Here is a 16,029-nt window from a genome sequence, read left to right on the forward strand (position 1 = left end):
GCCCCTTGAGTTCCCGGCCGAGAGTTCGAGGCGGAGCGGTATGAACTGGTAAGTCACATTGAACTCCTTGTGATGAGCTCTACATGGTACGCCGAGGTTTCTCCTTCTCAGGGGCTCTGTCTCACTTGGAAATGAAACTACAAGGAGTATGGATAGCGGTGTGGTCGAGAAGGAGCCTTCGGCAGAGTCGAGTAGCCTTGAGGCTTATTTGGCTCGACAACGCGAGCACCTGGCAACAGCGATCTGTCGAGAATGGATTGCTCCCGGTGCTTCGCGTGATCGGCAGATGAGGCTGAGATTAGCGTGTGAAGAGCTCGTTAGGCAAAGTTTTAACGAGGTTCTCACTGCAAGGGAGGAGGAACGGAGGAAATCTGCTCACCGATGCATGCGAAAATCGACTGATGGTGAGTCTTCATCTTGACCATCTTCACTGACCTTTCTTGGTGTGCAGGACCGGCAAGCCTTAATCTATAACAGCCTTGATCCCAGCATCTGGGGTCCAGATCTTACAAGTTGTTCGCAGTCTTGGTGCCACTCGTGAGGCCCGTACTCTCCTGATGGCGATGTCTTTCACCGAATCGATTTGTCGAATATCCCTTGGACTATTTTTTGATGAATCTTCAAACTGTGGTCTGGTGATCTCTCGCTTCTTCACCCCTGCCTGATGCTGGTATAGTCGGTTCCGGTTAAGTGCCAAATGATCGGACTCCGGTTGTTAACATCTGCTCTGCTTCATTGAAAAGCTCAGCTCACCTGAGCGTGATGTCACATCTGAATTTTTGGTATGTGGATCAACTCGACTGGCTGGATTTCCGAGGCCACTGCCAGCGACCACCAAACCATCTGCTGATGCAGTGCTCTCATTTATTAATCTCGTAATCTCCTTTTCACACTCCTTAGGACTTTGATTGGATTATCGTATTGTCATAGTAGCCTAGTGTTGATACGATCGTTGCAATAGTAGTTCCAAACGGAGCATTCAGGTCATCCTCAGTGGGAAGATGCCTCTCCGTCTAGAGATATTTTCTCTCGACAATTTCGATCCATCTTCGGTTATCAACAAGAGGCGTTTTGATGTCCGGGCGTTACTTATCGAGCTGTCGATCGCAAGTCCTAGAGTGTTTTTTCTTCACGATGCAAGTGAAAATATTATTCTCAACATTTTCTTTGACAATGAGGTTTATCTAGGTAAACCTGGATTGGTTAAGGGCGTATCTGCCGTTCACGTTCAAAGTTTTGTCCCAAGGTATGTGGAGTCGCGTTGATACTTGGTCGGCATATACAAGATCGAAAATATTGTTGGTGGTTTGAGGCTCCCCAGCTCCCCTAACCGTAGACTCAGTATTACCAACCATAAGACTTTGAGAATAGTAAAGGAAAAATATGATCTTAACTCTCTATCCTAACCCCAGGCTATACTAGCTCAGCGCGGATCTACCGCGCTAAGTCTTTGTGTACTGCTGTCCCAGGGACTCTGTCCCTCTACACGCCCCCCTCGCATATTCTTATGCGAAGAGATTAGGCTGTGCAGACGAGACTACAATCAACTTCTACGTGACCGTCGGGGATGTACTGCAGGTTGAGGAGGTCTATCATTGTAGGACCAATCTTCTTTTGATAAGTCAAGCCATTCCGGAGGACTACCATCGTCCCACGTGACGAAACAACGAGATCCGGGCGGTATATAAACCGATTCGTCTCTTCGAATAGTTCCATCATACAAATCTCGGTCCCCAGTAGTATCCAAAATGGAGACCTGTATCCTTGCTCCAACCTTGGACGGACCATTGACCTCGTTCAGGCTCGACTGAATATTCATAAAAGGGCATAAATTCCCGTAGGACTCAACCTGCTTTCTGCCACTAGGGAAGACCACCAAAGCTCTCTTACCCTCGAGTAAGGCATCAATATGCGCAAGAGCACTGCCCACGTCAGATTTTCTCGCCCTTTGGCGGATAACCAGGACCGGCTCTCCCAGAGTCGGAGTCCAACGCCTAGCTTCTACCTTGGAGGCCTTCCTGGAAATGGCGTCAAGTACCTTAACCCGCAATTGACGCCAATATTCACGTAGATATTGTTTGCGGAAGTTTACGGCATCTCGGAGGGGAAGGCAAGGATGCTTTCCTCGCGCTAGCTTCAACGGACCAACACGTCGTTCATACCCAAAAACCATCAAGTCCGGGGTGAGGGGATACTCATGTCCAAAGGAGTCTTCGTAGCACCGACCAAGAGGCCTAGAGTTCAAGGTATACATTAGAAACTCTAGTATGAGGTCAAACTCATTGGCATCTTCCGGAAGTCTTCCTCTATTACTTCGTAGGAGAGGGCGAAGAACTGTCAGGCCAAGCCCGTGGATCCTATTCGAACGGCCAGCCTCCCAGGGGGCCTCCGATGCTAATAACCTCAACTCACTCCCTAGTTCCACTGAGAGTGCTACTCGGAACTTAGGAGAAGAGAAATATGAGGCATTATCAGAGTAGATCCATTTCAAGCCACCACGCATGAATTGGATTCGCCGAAGAGCGTGCAAAAGGCCTGGACCATCCTCAGAAGACAGACGAGTCATCGAGCAATGGCCTGTCGCTCGACAAACAACCACCAGCACCTTATGGCCTTCACCCAAATATAACACATCAATGTCCACAGACCAGTAAGGTGGAAAATTAAGTAGGAGCTCTTCTTCATTTTTGCCTAGCTGCGGCCCCGAGAGACGACCTCGGGTAGCTTTATTCAATCGACATGGTAGGCACTTGAATATCACATCACGGGCTTCTCGACATCCTCCTGGTAGATAGAAGGCATCCATGAAGGAGAGGGTAGCCTCCCGCCCCCCATGGCCAGACCGTCTATGTGCGTCACGGAGGAGCAGTTGTCGCAGATTTACCGCTTCTCTCGGGACGTAGAATTGGCGGAAAGGATGGCCAGATGAGCGCCCTAACTCCAAATAAAGTAGACCCTTGTCGACACATATTGCGGAACCAGCTCGCAGAAGGGCCTTCCTTTGAAGTGGCGCCAGCAATGACTGAGCGCTGTGAATAAGACCTTCTTCGGGAGAGTAGCCATCCGATGCTATTAGATCTACTCGCCGCTTCTTCGAACATAAGGTTCGCCATGTTCGTAAGGCCTTCTGAATAATATCCACGCGCCATCTTGTTACACCATAGTCCCAACTATTTGCTGCCAGCCGTTCAGCAATAGACAACCGACCTACACAACTGTTCTTGTCGGTATCGTCGACTTTATAGATTGAGCACCTAAGAGCTTTCACCGAATCAGCGACCATCACTGCCTCATGAGCATCAAGGTCTCTCATGGTTATATACGACAAATCATCCACGATGTAATTCACGCCGTCTTTTACCACTTCAGCAATTGTGCTGTGGCCGGGATCATCTTTCCCACCCAAGAGACTCGCGGCCAGAGTAGTCGTGGTACCATCTGATCTCAGACAAGGTCTCTCAAAAACTCGCGATAAGGAATCAGCCTCACAATTCAAGCTTCCTTGCACATGACGAACTTCAACAGTAGACCCCAGTATCGCGGTACGAATGACTTGACATTCCTCAGCACAGGAACTGAGTAAACGGCTGATGGCACGTCGTTCAAGCGCTTTCGATCGAGAAACCGCACCAGCTGATGACCTTTCTAGCCAGTTGACCGACGGCTTATTATCACACAGAAGGATGACCTTGAAGATGATGCCTTTCCGATTACAGAGCTGCTTACATGATGTTACTAGATCAGCCGCCGCTTGTAAGGCTCGAAGTACCCCGTACAACTCTCGACGGTTGGAGTGCCAAGACTGCTGCGATTTGCACCATCTCCAGCAGTCCTTCCTCAAAACAACTGTGCCAAGATCACTCGGAGAACACTTCGATAACCTCATAATATAACCACCACCAGCTTCTGAAGTCATCCGCATGAAGGCAGATAAATGGGCTCGTAGACGATATGGATCCGTCAGAGAGGGAAACTTCATCTTTCCCAGAGTCTCAGAAGAAAGCCTCTTCTTGGGGGTATTAATATCCGTAGAAGATAACGGTGATACAGTAGCAGGACCAAGAGCCAAACGACGAGGATCCACCTTAATAGATCCGTAGGACATAACATCCGACTTCACATCATCGTCCTTGTTGACAGCTAAGATACTTGGTCGATTGGTGAGAAATAACTCATCATACCGCTGCTGGACCGTACCCAAATCAACTTCAAATGCCTCAATGCGGTCTTCAGACTCTTTTTCCCTTCTAAGTAACTCTACATAGGCCTCATCATCAGAAGGAGTATCAACCGCCACGAGGTTATCGATATCAGACCGGATCTTCAGGAGCTGACCTTTCAGACGACCAAGCTGTCGACGAAGACCAGTACGTTGCTTGCGAAGATCATCTTTAATAGTCGAACCTTCGTTGGTAGCCGTCTGGCCGGCGGGGGCTGGGTCAGACCCATCGTGGAGCGCCATGTTGGTGGTTTGAGGCTCCCCAGCTCCCCTAACCGTAGACTCAGTATTACCAACCATAAGACTTTGAGAATAGTAAAGGAAAAATATGATCTTAACTCTCTATCCTAACCCCAGGCTATACTAGCTCAGCGCGGATCTACCGCGCTAAGTCTTTGTGTACTGCTGTCCCAGGGACTCTGTCCCTCTACATATTCTTGGAGAATACTCCAAGTTGAAATTTTTCAATGTATACATAAGCAAGGGCTTCACCAGTGCCTTTCAACACACGCTATACTCCCTGCCCGATCAGAGATACACCTCTCTGTCTTCGAGTGGAGATTGAGTGAGGCCCGGTTCCCGAGATTTGGCGCTCAACCAATCTCTGATACTTTCCCTGAGCTTGATCTTGCATGGCATCACATTGTTTGATGCCGCAAGCGTTTGATTCACAAGCCAACGGGGATCACTCGATATCGTGTACTCATTAATGACATCTCTGGACCGCAGATTTCAGATCCTCCCGAGTCTCCGATTTTAGGAGGGCCACATGGACAAACGAACTTTGCTTGACTCGAGAGTTCACTCAGCTGAAGAGGGAGGCAATCTTCCGCACAAAACTTCACATCATATGTTCATTAAATTACGAAGCATGCTCCCTAGGGGAAGTCAATACCTTTCCGAAATCTTCTTCGCGGTAGAGGCCATCAACTTAGCCGGTGAGGAATGTACACGGACAAGGACATGAATGTGATATCCTTACACGCTAATTTGGTGGCCTTAACCGCCAAACAAATTATGAAAAGTTTAGGACTCATATCACAGATCCCAGTTTGCTCCATGAAACCCTGAGTGGGAGTCAATTTAAACCGATGTTGGCTACGGACAAAGAGTGCCAAAAGACGGTTGGTACGTTTGGATAGTTTCATTTGGGCTTCCCACGATATGGCTCGACACCGCCAATCGACCGCTTCGGTCTACACCTTTTCCCGTGCAAGTTTGACAAGTGAGCAGACAAGAATGACAATGTTACCATCAAGAGCGACAATGAGAATCCAAGTCTGTCACAATTCAATTCTGTTACAATCAAGTTTAACTTTGAGAATTCAAGTATGTCACAATCGAGATATGTTACCATCAAGATTGACAATGAAAATCCAAGTTTGTCGAAGTTCAATTATGTTACCATCAAGATTGACAATGAAAACCCAAGTTTGTCAAAGTTCAACTATGTTACAATCAAGATTGACAGTGAGAATCCATGTTTGACACTTGTTTCCTCAGTTACAACCAAGTTTGACAGTGAGAATTCATGTTTGACACCGCCAGAATATATCACAATCAAGAATGACAATAAACCACACAAGTTTGACAATACGCACACAAGTTTGACAATACGCATCCAAGTTTGACACTTCAAAGAGAGTGCTTCAATGTGAGTTGTAAACTCATAAGGGGTCCTTATCATTCGCTTATTTCACGGCCATGCCACGTGAGTACAAGACGGTAGAAGATCCTGCTCGTAAGGCGATCATTATGAAGGCTAAAGAAGGTGGTAATGGTTGGATCAGTTTTGCTAAGGAGTTGGCGTCAAATGGACTACTGCCTATCAAATCGTTAAGAAGAATAGAGAATAGAAGGGATCCTGGGGTGGAAGAAGAGAGAAGACAGTGAAGGTCACCGCGGAGCTGAGTCGTCAAGTCTTGGAAGCCGTTGACGAGAACCCTTCTATCACATTGAAAAGCATCCGCGGGAAGATCGGCAACGCTCTGAGTACTTCCACTATTGATCGTATCCTGGATGGCAGTCTCATGACTCTGAAGCTGGTAACGCCGGTGCCCATCGACAAGAATAATGCTGCTAATATCGCTAAGAGCCGTACCTACTGCCAGGATTATCAGACTGAGATTCGTAAGAAGGTTCACATCGACGAGTCAAATTATAATCTTTGGACTCGAAGATCTTATGCGAGATCTGTGGTCGGAGAACGAGCCAAGAGGAAGGAGAGAACTGCTAAAGGTAGGAATCTCAATATTTTATTGGCGATAAGTGACGATGGAAATGTCGTACACCACGAAATCCATGTCGGATCGGTGACCGATAAGTTCAGAGATTTCATGGGTCGGGTTTCTGCTGCTCTTAATGGCGAAAATGTTGTCATTTATATGGATAATGCGCCTATACATAAAAAATTAGCGAATTTTCAGCTATTGGCGAATAATCTGGAGGTTAGGAGATTCGACAGTCCGTATTCGCCTGAACTCAATCCATGTGACGGATGTTTCTCTGTGATCAAAGCCTATATCAAGGAGAAGTTGAGTGAGAGGGACCCGATAACAGATAGGCAGAGAGCTGAAGAGCAACACATGTATTTATACCAGTATCGAGAGAATATGCTGCGAGGAATGTGTGATGATGCTATGCAAGAGCTTACCACTGACAAGATAAGAGCCATGTATAGGCTATCGGGTACTTGGGTGAACAAAGGGAGTCAAGGGGTCGCTTTTTGAATTCTTTCGATGTCATCCCAAGTTTACATAGAGCTCTCGATGACTCGGGAGCTTCCTTACTATGTAATGCGTGTGATTTTATAAGTAGGCAATCAGTTTAAACCGTGTGTCAACATGTCGAGTTGAAGTGTCAAACTTGGATGCGTATTGTCAAACTTGTGTGCGTATTGTCAAACTTGTGTGGTTTATTGTCATTCTTGATTGTGATATATTCTGGCGGTGTCAAACATGAATTTTCACTGTCAAACTTGGTTGTAACTGAGGAAACAAGTGTCAAACATGGATTCTCACTGTCAATCTTGATTGTAACATAGTTGAACTTTGACAAACTTGGATTTTCATTGTCAATCTTTATGGTAACATAATTGAACTTTGACAAACTTGGATTTTCATTGTCAATCTTGATGGTAACATATCTCGATTGTGACATACTTGAATTCTCAAAGTTAAACTTGATCGTAACAGAATTGAATTGTGACAAACTTGGATTCTCATTGTCACTCTTGATGGTAACATTGTCATTCTTGTCTGCTCACTTGTCAAACTTGCACGGGAAAAGGTGTAGTCTTCGAAACAGACTACCTTTAGAATACGATGCATAGAACTTCCTACCAGTGCTGGATTATATATAATATATGTTCGTTTTCCTCAGCCGAGTTCAGGAAGTTCTTCAGCAACTATACGAATGTACACACGAACTCTGGTAGAAGTTAAATTTCCCCAAAGTATGTGCATAGTTGACCGTGTGCATACTCTCCCACACTGTTCCTAACTGTGAACACTACATTCAGGTCATCTTAGAAACATCATAATACAGCGGCACGCTATGATTATTAAAGGAATCGTATGTGATACAAGCTCAGTCTACTGTATTATCTATCTCGTGCTCCGGTAGAGGATCCCAGAACCCTTCAGGCTCCGCCACAACCCTCATGGGTTCACTAGTAAATGGTCCCGCCACTGGTCGTAGTGCTGCCAGAGACTTGCGCACACCCTCCAGACCAGCACGCTCCTTCACAAGCCGCAGGATTCCCAAACCCATATCAAAGGCTTTACTGTCTGAGTGCAGAACCTCCCATGAGAGAAACAATGCCGAATCGAATTGTGTAGGGCCATCTGGGTGCCCATAATCTGCCGTGAGCAGGACCGCGTACAACTTCTCCACGAATTCATAAGTCGGATTTGTACGTGCGCAATTCTCGTCAAGGTCCTGGAGGAAGGCTCGAAGTGTCTCATCGAGGAGCTCGAACGGCAGAAAGCCCCTCAGCACCAACTCAGCAATCAAGTCAGCCTCTTTAGACTTCTTCTTATGAAGAGCCGCTGGACCCCACCGAAGAAGTAGGTCAACCATATTCCGGACACATGAAGCATCGTGCTTGATCATGGCCTCAGCCTGTGACACGAACTTCTCTAAACTGCCGTCTTCCTGGTACATGTCTCTACACGCGCGGAAACTCTCCTCCGTGAACACCTCGAAGAACTTGCTGCCCTTGAGACCCTGGACCTTCTTTTTCCTTGTAGCTGAGCGCAGTTTGTCACCGGATCCACCAGACGGACCCTCCGAATTGCCGAGGCGTCGAATCCTCGCTATTTCTCGCCATTTGGACTCTCGCTGCTTCTCTAAGTTGAATATCAAGATTCGCAACCGACGATCACTGAGAGTTGTCTTGAGCATGACGAGTCGTCCAAGCACGCAAGAACAGAAAGCCCTGCTGCGGTCATCGCCAAAGTCCAAATGCTTGCCAGTACTTTCTAACAGTACTATGGCACATTCCACCTCGAACGGAAGAGGTGTCGAAGTAGAGTCGAAGATGAGGGGATTAACAACCTTCTTTAGCGTCTCCAGGGTGAACAGCCCCTTGCAGAAAAAAGAGCCCAGGAGTCTCATACACTGAAGGGCATCGTTGCGGCGAGACGCTATGCTCTCTCGTAGAAGACTCTTAGGCCCCGCAGAAGGTATTTCGAAGAGCAGTCGCAAGTCAATTAGGGCTTCCGAGAACTCTTGCTGAATTTCGTGGACGAGTTGATCTCGGAAAATAACCCTTTCAAAGTTCAAAAACCCGTCAGACTTGACGTATCGGGCGCGAATTTCCAGGAGCAGCTTGACGTGTAACTCGGAAAACAAGGGCTCCTCTATGGCACGCTGCATTGCTAAGTGAAGAAGTAAGTCAGTGGCCCATGGGGTGTCGAGCTGAAGGTTGAAGACTATCCTTGGCACAGGAGGGAGACGCGCTCACCTCTAGACCAGCAAGTTCCCCACTGAGCCGTTCGAAGTTGCTTACGGTAACTTTGTTGAGGATCGCCCTGATCTTCTTTCTGAGGTGGAAAACGTCATCGACGGCCTTGAGGGGTATGTTCTTGGGTGGCGGTGAAGGTAGCGGATCTATGGGCACAAGGCCTGGTGAAATACCATTGTTTTGGAACCTAAAGCATCAGCTGGGCTATTAAAGCAGTAGTTGCCATCGACCAACTCACTGAATCAAGTTGCCAATCTTTGGAGAAAGAACATCTTCTACTCTATCCAACAGGGTCCATCTAGATGACTTTGCGCCAGTGGCATCGTTAGCAGTCCCTCCTGGGTGAGCACATGGTGATGGCTTACGAACATCGTCAACAGGATCTCTTGGCATTGACAGAAGCTCTCTTCGTGCAAGGAATGCATTCTGAAGACGACAATCATCCGATGAAATTGCAGATAGACTAGGGATCGAACTCCTCGACGGCGACGAGATCGACTCTTACGCCGCTTACCCTAGCTCTAAAGATGAGTTCTTTTTTCTTATCGTCCGTCCAGTCGGACTCAGCTGTGTCGCAGAGCAACTCTGAGATTTCTATCACTTTGCTGTCGAAGACTCTGGCTCGACACCAAAGATGGTCGTACATCAGGGAGATCTGAAAAGAGCGAGTACCACACTCAGGTGAACTAGGATCGGTCAAGAAGGAGACGTACGTGATCGTTCAAGTCCTCCAAGTCACGGTAGCAGCTTTCCTCATCATCTTCATCATCGACTGACATCCTGTGAGAAGGTACACTGCAGCAGGCTGACCTACAAATCTTGCTCCTAGTGACAAGCTATGACTTGGAGTCTTGCATTTCCTTGCATCCTAAGGTGACACGCGTGCTAGCAGAATCCGAAACGATCCTCTAGATTTCCTCTTGCTTTCGACGTGCTATTCGTCGGGTTTTCGAGTAAGCACCTTCTCGAGAAATTCCTCGAGCAAGTTATTCTTTGAGCGACGCAATTTTGAGACATTGAACTCCAATTTACGCTAGTAGTCGTTGCTCATGCCGCTTCATGTCGGGCTCTTGTGTCAGGGTTGCCCTCAAGTGCGTTACTGCTGGTAGATGTCATGTAATTAATCTACGTGCTCTCGGGTGACTCGGGCTTAGTGGGAGCAGTTGTCATGTTGCATTGGTGGTTGCATTCAAGCCCAACTTGCGCTGGTTGTAATCTTTAGTGTTGTCATCGATAACGTTGACAACATCCGGCCCTTTGCCGTAACCCTTTGGCAACTAGTGGTCCCCCTCCGGGCTAGTCATGTCGCAGTGGGCTGTCTGTCTCTATGATGGTTGGAAGCAAATGTATATTGCTATGCTTTTCAGTTGTATTTCTTCTTTTCACACTCATTGTGAAAACGTTCTTGCCGACTCTGGTAAGCTCATATAGAAAACCATCAAAACCTCAACAAGTATAATGCTACTCACTCAACCACATAATCGTTTCGACCCCAACGTCGTCTGGAAGTCCGACTTAAACGGATCCTCTCGCGGGTTCCGTCGTTCTGACCAAGTTAGCGCCGATGAAGAGGATCCGAGCAAAGTTCTGCTTAGTGTAAGTTGATTCCTTCGTGGCCAGCCTGCCAGCTGATCTATTCTTCCAGCTACTACATCGTGACCAAGGCAAGGCAAGCCCCAAGGCTGCCAGCGAGAGTGCGAGAACAGAGAGTACTATGAGTTCAACTTCAGAGTTAGAGTAAGTGTTGAATCTAACATCTGTTTCGATTTATTTTGGAGTGTGTGTTCTCTGTCGTAGATATTCTGATGATGATCTGGACCGTTATTTCGAAGCACAGAAGCAGATGCTTGAACTGGGGCTACAACGAGCCCTTCTGGAAGAACATGGAGACTCGGTGGATCGCCAGGTTTTGGACCAGGCTTGCCACGAGCTAGTTGATAGGACATTTCGAGAGGTCGAAACTGCGCGAGCAGATGAAATAGACCCTCGAACGAATCGTTACATGAAGAGAGCAGAAGATTTGAGTAAGCAATCCTTTCTGTTCCTCGGATCGTATCATAATTGGTGCTCAGGTGATTAGAGCCATTCCTACATTCTGAACATTTTACATCATCGTCAAGACTACCAAAATTATGATTACAACATTGCCGTCAACAATACTATCGGCCTGACAGCCGTTGGTGTATCACTATAAGACGCCGTGATAATTAGCGTCATCGTTGCTCACTTGTATCTCCGTATATCTCAAGTTCGTACCATACGACCAAATACGCTGTCCACATCGTACTGTTCACCATAGACTCGTTCTGAGAATGGTATTTGACTTTGGAACTCAGCTTCACTCACGCCGTCTTGTGGAGGCGTTTTTGCTTGTTCTTATGAGGTGTCGTTATTTTTGTGAACCGTTCGCAAGCAAACTTCGCTTGACCGATAGGTGTGGTGGTAACTTTTGGGAATCCTCTTCCCTTCTGTACCGGTTTCACATGCTCCTGTATAGGGAGACGTCGCCGCTGACACCGTGTTGTTGCTTTGGCAAGTCTATCTTTACCGTTCACTAAGGTCTCTGGTCAGTGAAACCGGGAAATCGGCAACAACATATATCAGGTTTGGTTGCTATTCGCCGCCACAAGCGGGCCTTTCTATCCGCTCAGTTGTGGTGAACTCGGTGTTATGATTTCGAGTATCTGTGTATATCAGGCGCTCGTGCACTATCGAGTATTATAGTTGTACGTCACGTACATCTATGATGTATCAAAGTCTCGAGCGAATGACTGCATCACTATTTACTGGGTATCATTCGTAGTGGTAGTTTCACTTGAAGCTTTGCAGTGTGTATATCCTACAATCGAACTTGGTGTATGATCTACTGTGAGAATTATGGTGCTGGATCACTCGATCCTTTCTGTATATTTGTTGAGCTGCCATCGACCACGGTGAGATGTCGCTCAATCTCTCAATCATGGTTCGATCTACTTCTAATAGCAACGCCAGCGTTATTCTGATCTATCGAGACGCCTATGTTAGTGTCGTTGGTTAGCAGAACTTGCGACTCTCCTACTGTTTGTCACTCTATGTGAAGTCGCAGTCACATTCTGCCCGGTATCGCAGTGATCCTTGTTTGTTGTCGACATCAACGCAATTCTATTCAAACGGCTGGTGTTATTGATGTTCCTCACCGCTCTGGCTCTATTTCAATCGCTCCTCATCCTTCATCTCTGTCGTCGATTTATCTCCTGGTAACCATCTCCTCTTGTACGTGATTGAAGAATGGTATCCGTCTTATGTCAACTATGTTATAATCTCTAGTACATTGTCTATGTAGTCGACGTCATCATTGATGCTACTCTCACAAGTAAGTCATCACTGTAGAACATCTCATAATCAGAAGAATATAGGTCATCTCCACTAAAAGGGTGCTTCGTCCTTTTTACATAGCCGCACTTTGGGCGGTCTGTTGTCAGTAGTGGTCATGAAGAATCACCTCGAGCGATAACAAAAAATCGAGTGAGAATAAGCTCATTTCCTTGTGGGGTGGTGAATGCAAATCCCCTCACCTCTTCTTCATGATCGTAACATAAAACTTCACGGTATTTCTCGTAATGGTCTTAAGTGCAATTTATGCAGCATGCTCGCATCTTTTGCGGTGATGACAGCAGCTGTGAGTACTTTATTCAATTGTCTAATCGTATGCGCCAAACAGGCACATCTTGTCGCCGACGTCTTCCGTTATTCACAAGAGGAAGTATGTTGGATGGATTGTTGTTGTTACTGATGTGTAATAGCAGTAGTAATTCCTACTGCGGTTTCACAGCCATCCCTAGACCACGAGATGACGTACTCGGATTGCGTCGCTATTACTTGCATTTACCGGTGATTTAGTGTGTTCTTGAGTTGTTAATGGCGTACTAATGAGAACCACGAGGTGTAAAGCCTGCGTGGAATGCCAAGGATGTTGTCATCTCGTGTTACAAGTGATGGGTTCTTTCGAAGTGTGACGCATCTTGCCAAGATGATCTTGGTGAGTAATTTCTATTACCAAGACCGTCAGGTAGAGTAGCTTTCGATTAGTCCGTGTTTACAGATTTTTGAGAGCTGAGACTGAAGTGTATCGGGTTATACAGGACTAGCATGTGTGACTGAAACTTTTCCGTGGACAGAATTGGTGACACGGAGCGACCAACCCGATGTCATCGGTGCACCACGATGATACACCATGGGTTGGACGTAGACATGTATACACATTTAAGTGGAGACTATCCCGCTTTAAGACTGAATCAGTTCAACTGAGAAGCACCCTATCATTCCAACTCCAAAATTTGGCCTGTTCACGAGAAATTCCCCACAGAAAGTTCGAGTCGTGAAACTGTGATTGGTTGCATTTTTCCGAAAAACGCGAAAGATTTCGTCGCTCGGCAGCTGATGTTGCTTTACATTCCGCCAATTTTGTCTCCTTGAAGCGCCTTTCCCGAAATATACAACAGGCTCGAGTCATTCAAGCATGCCATGCTGTTGCTGGACCTTTTCTCTTGTTAAAAATTTCGTGTTCTGTCTCATGTGCGGAATGGTATATGACAGATGCGACCACTCCCAGTGCCACTGACTCTGAGAAATACGGTATGTCATCCCCTTGAAATACACCACGTAAATAATGATCACTCTATCGGCCAATAGTTGCGTGCTGTGAGAACTGTCTGACCCAATCTGTCCCTCATATAAGCTACGGCTAGCACGAAGCTGTTCTGCTTCTGTATTCAGTCTATCTTTCAAATACCCCACACTGTAAATTGTTGGCAGAGAGCTGAGCCTCTCGTCGGGCCGACGACGTCGGCCATGGTGGTTCTCAAATGCGTTTTCACTAATTTAAGAACGGAGAAGGAGCGCTCACAGGAGGCAGTACTGCTAGGTAAAGACAATGCTACGTGTCCCAGGTGCATAAGGGTGGGCCATGCGAGTTCGAGCCCATGTAGGAACGAAACGGCATCAAGCACCGTGGCCAATCCAACTTCACCATCATCTTTGAGCTCTTTTTGGCGTCGCTCAAATGCTGGCGATGCGATCACAACTTCACTCGCGAGCTCTTCGAGATTGCAGCCATAAAGTCTGTCGAACTCCCGGGTCTTGGTCGCGTCAAGGAAATAGGAGTGTGTGGGGTTGAAGCAGCAAACCCCATCATACACCGCATAGCTGTAAAAGTTGAACCTCTCATTAAGCTCTCTCAGGATGCTCTCCATGAAAGGTAAGAAAAGGTGCTCACGCGCATCCTCCATGAGGGTCAACTCCGATTTCGATGAGCGTCGCACTAGCCTCCTCTTGCCGAACCGGCGCGACTGATCGAGCTGGTGCTCGTCTACCACAGACATAGCATCCGACCATATTTTTTGCCAAAGGGTCCCATCATTATCAGTATCTTCGATACAACATCCCATCGAACTCTTGAGCTCTTCTATCAGTAACCTTGTCTTACTCAGATCGGCAGAGGGATCTTGAAGGAGCTTAGAGTCCTTGTCGGTCATCCGCAGGACCCGATTCATAGTGTGCAAAATAACGATGGAGACATGGTCCAACTTGCACATAAGACTCTCAGCTTCACCCGCCCGCTTAGGTAGATGGGATGAAGCGACCGAGTCTAACGTGGCGATGACCGGATTGAGCACGTGGGTAAACGCGGAACAGGCATCTGGCAGATGCCTGTTTCGCGTGCAAGCAGATGCCATCTGCTTGGCAACCCCAACGCGTATCTATTATCCGTTTGAGCGTCCTTATGCGTATCTTCACCGTATATTTTCTTCTGTTGGGCCTCGAACTCGCTATGAACAACCGAGATTTTGAAGAAGCGGTCAAAGTCGGGCCGACTTAGTCGGCCATGACGAAGGAAAACGATGCAACCTTTTCCACGTCCTTGACCGATTTTTGGATGCAGAGATTCAGTCGATGGTTGGAGCAATGCATGTATGGAGCAGTGCAACCAGATTTTTGCTCGAAAACCTGTTGAAAGGTATTAGTGGATTGGTAAAAATTCACCGAGCGAAGCACTACCTTGTGTACACCTTTCCTTCTCCCCGACATCACCGATGCCCCGTCATACCCCTGGGATGTGCATTTCGACGGATCGACACCAACAGTATCCAACCGCTGCAGCATAGCGCCGGCTATGGCCTCAGCGTCTAAATCCTCCAAACCCATGAACCCCAAAAATGATTCCTGGACAACGAAAGGTCCACCAACTTTTTGGGGCTTGCAGTACCGCACACAGAGAGCGAGCTGCTCTGTACCCGATTCATCTCTAGTTTCATCCCCCAGGATGCAGTATGGTCGTTCCCCAATTTCGTCAACAATGTCCTTGATAATCAAGTCGCCCATGGTCTTGACCAGACCATTCTGGATTTGTGGGCTTGTATACATGGCGTTGCGAGGACCCTCGGCCAACCTAGATGCAGTGGTTGGATCAAAAGTGCTGATGAGCTTCATCAGCTCAGCAAAATTACCGCGATTGGGTGAATTTTGTCCTTCCGAATGCCCTCTAAGGGCTACATTTTGGAAAGCGCAAAGTAACAAAGCTTTACAAACGTTTTTGATATAACATCGATTTTCGGACAATGTCGCCTCGTCATGCTTAGCAATCAAAGCAGACACTGACCAATCCTTCTCGGCGGCCATCTTCCATGCAGCCCACCGAACCATAGCTTCTTTACGGCCATCGGTTGCCTTATGATTGTTCAGCTTCTCTACACTTTTCTTAAAGTTAACGAACCCGGACGATACGAATGAGGCATTGGAGGGGCCGAAGCAGGGGTAGAAGAAACGGCAAGCAAAGCAGTATGCTTTATTGGCCGAGCGACTCCAC

At 47.1% G+C, this 16,029-nt stretch overlaps 6 protein-coding genes across 6 annotated transcripts in view; 2 read left to right on the top strand and 4 right to left on the bottom strand.

Moving 5' to 3' along the window:
* Positions 1-4,519, bottom strand: part of Pmar_PMAR010955 (hypothetical protein) — a gene marked incomplete at both ends in the record, with an annotated part of 5,209 nt that extends 690 nt beyond the window's left edge. Inside the window, 2 exons of the mRNA XM_002766929.1 lie at positions 511-554; positions 1,775-4,519. Of these exons, the coding sequence (XP_002766975.1) occupies positions 511-554; positions 1,775-4,519 (2,789 nt within the window). The remainder of the gene's footprint in view (positions 1-510; positions 555-1,774) is intronic.
* Positions 4,520-5,923: 1,404 nt separating this feature from the next.
* On the top strand, positions 5,924-6,948 carry Pmar_PMAR010956 (conserved hypothetical protein; the record flags this gene model as incomplete). Its single annotated transcript, XM_002766930.1, has 2 exons — positions 5,924-6,054; positions 6,096-6,948. 2 exons carry the CDS (start codon positions 5,924-5,926, stop codon positions 6,946-6,948), a joined length of 984 nt encoding a protein of 327 aa, XP_002766976.1.
* Positions 6,949-7,767: 819 nt separating this feature from the next.
* On the bottom strand, positions 7,768-9,964 carry Pmar_PMAR010957 (hypothetical protein; the record flags this gene model as incomplete). The annotated part of the gene is made up of 5 exons (XM_002766931.1): positions 7,768-9,139; positions 9,186-9,372; positions 9,424-9,611; positions 9,700-9,840; positions 9,899-9,964. The coding sequence occupies 5 exons, from the start codon at positions 9,962-9,964 to the stop codon at positions 7,808-7,810; spliced, it is 1,914 nt and encodes a 637-aa protein (XP_002766977.1). The 3' UTR covers positions 7,768-7,807.
* A 596-nt stretch (positions 9,965-10,560) lies between these two features.
* Positions 10,561-13,056, top strand: Pmar_PMAR010958 (hypothetical protein). The gene is made up of 4 exons (XM_002766932.1): positions 10,561-10,781; positions 10,831-10,922; positions 10,983-11,209; positions 11,258-13,056. The coding sequence occupies exons 1-4, from the start codon at positions 10,644-10,646 to the stop codon at positions 11,263-11,265; spliced, it is 465 nt and encodes a 154-aa protein (XP_002766978.1). The 5' UTR covers positions 10,561-10,643; the 3' UTR covers positions 11,266-13,056.
* A 1,137-nt stretch (positions 13,057-14,193) lies between these two features.
* Positions 14,194-14,923, bottom strand: Pmar_PMAR010959 (hypothetical protein; the record flags this gene model as incomplete). Its single annotated transcript, XM_002766933.1, has 1 exon — positions 14,194-14,923. A coding segment is annotated over one exon (730 nt), but the record flags the coding sequence as incomplete, so codon positions are not given.
* Positions 14,924-15,038: 115 nt separating this feature from the next.
* The window catches only part of Pmar_PMAR010960 (conserved hypothetical protein), a gene marked incomplete at both ends in the record, with an annotated part of 1,598 nt that continues 607 nt past the window's right edge, over positions 15,039-16,029 (bottom strand). Inside the window, 2 exons of the mRNA XM_002766934.1 lie at positions 15,039-15,170; positions 15,222-16,006. Coding sequence (XP_002766980.1) covers positions 15,039-15,170; positions 15,222-16,006 — 917 coding nt within the window. The remainder of the gene's footprint in view (positions 15,171-15,221; positions 16,007-16,029) is intronic.

This window comes from Perkinsus marinus (assembly GCF_000006405.1).
Source record: "Perkinsus marinus ATCC 50983 genomic scaffold scf_1104296971434, whole genome shotgun sequence".
NCBI lineage: Eukaryota > Perkinsozoa > Perkinsida > Perkinsidae > Perkinsus > Perkinsus marinus.

What these genes read in the sequence shown, in the direction of transcription:
- Pmar_PMAR010958 (XM_002766932.1), top strand. Translation starts at nt 10,644, where the DNA reads ATGCTACTCACTCAACCACATAATCGTTTCGACCCCAACGTCGTCTGG. An exon ending in CGAGCAAAGTTCTGCTTAGT is followed by an intron (nt 10,782 to 10,830) that starts GTAAGTTGATTC and finishes CTATTCTTCCAG; the next exon opens with CTACTACATCGTGACCAAGG. An exon ending in AGTTCAACTTCAGAGTTAGA is followed by an intron (nt 10,923 to 10,982) that starts GTAAGTGTTGAA and finishes TCTCTGTCGTAG; the next exon opens with ATATTCTGATGATGATCTGG.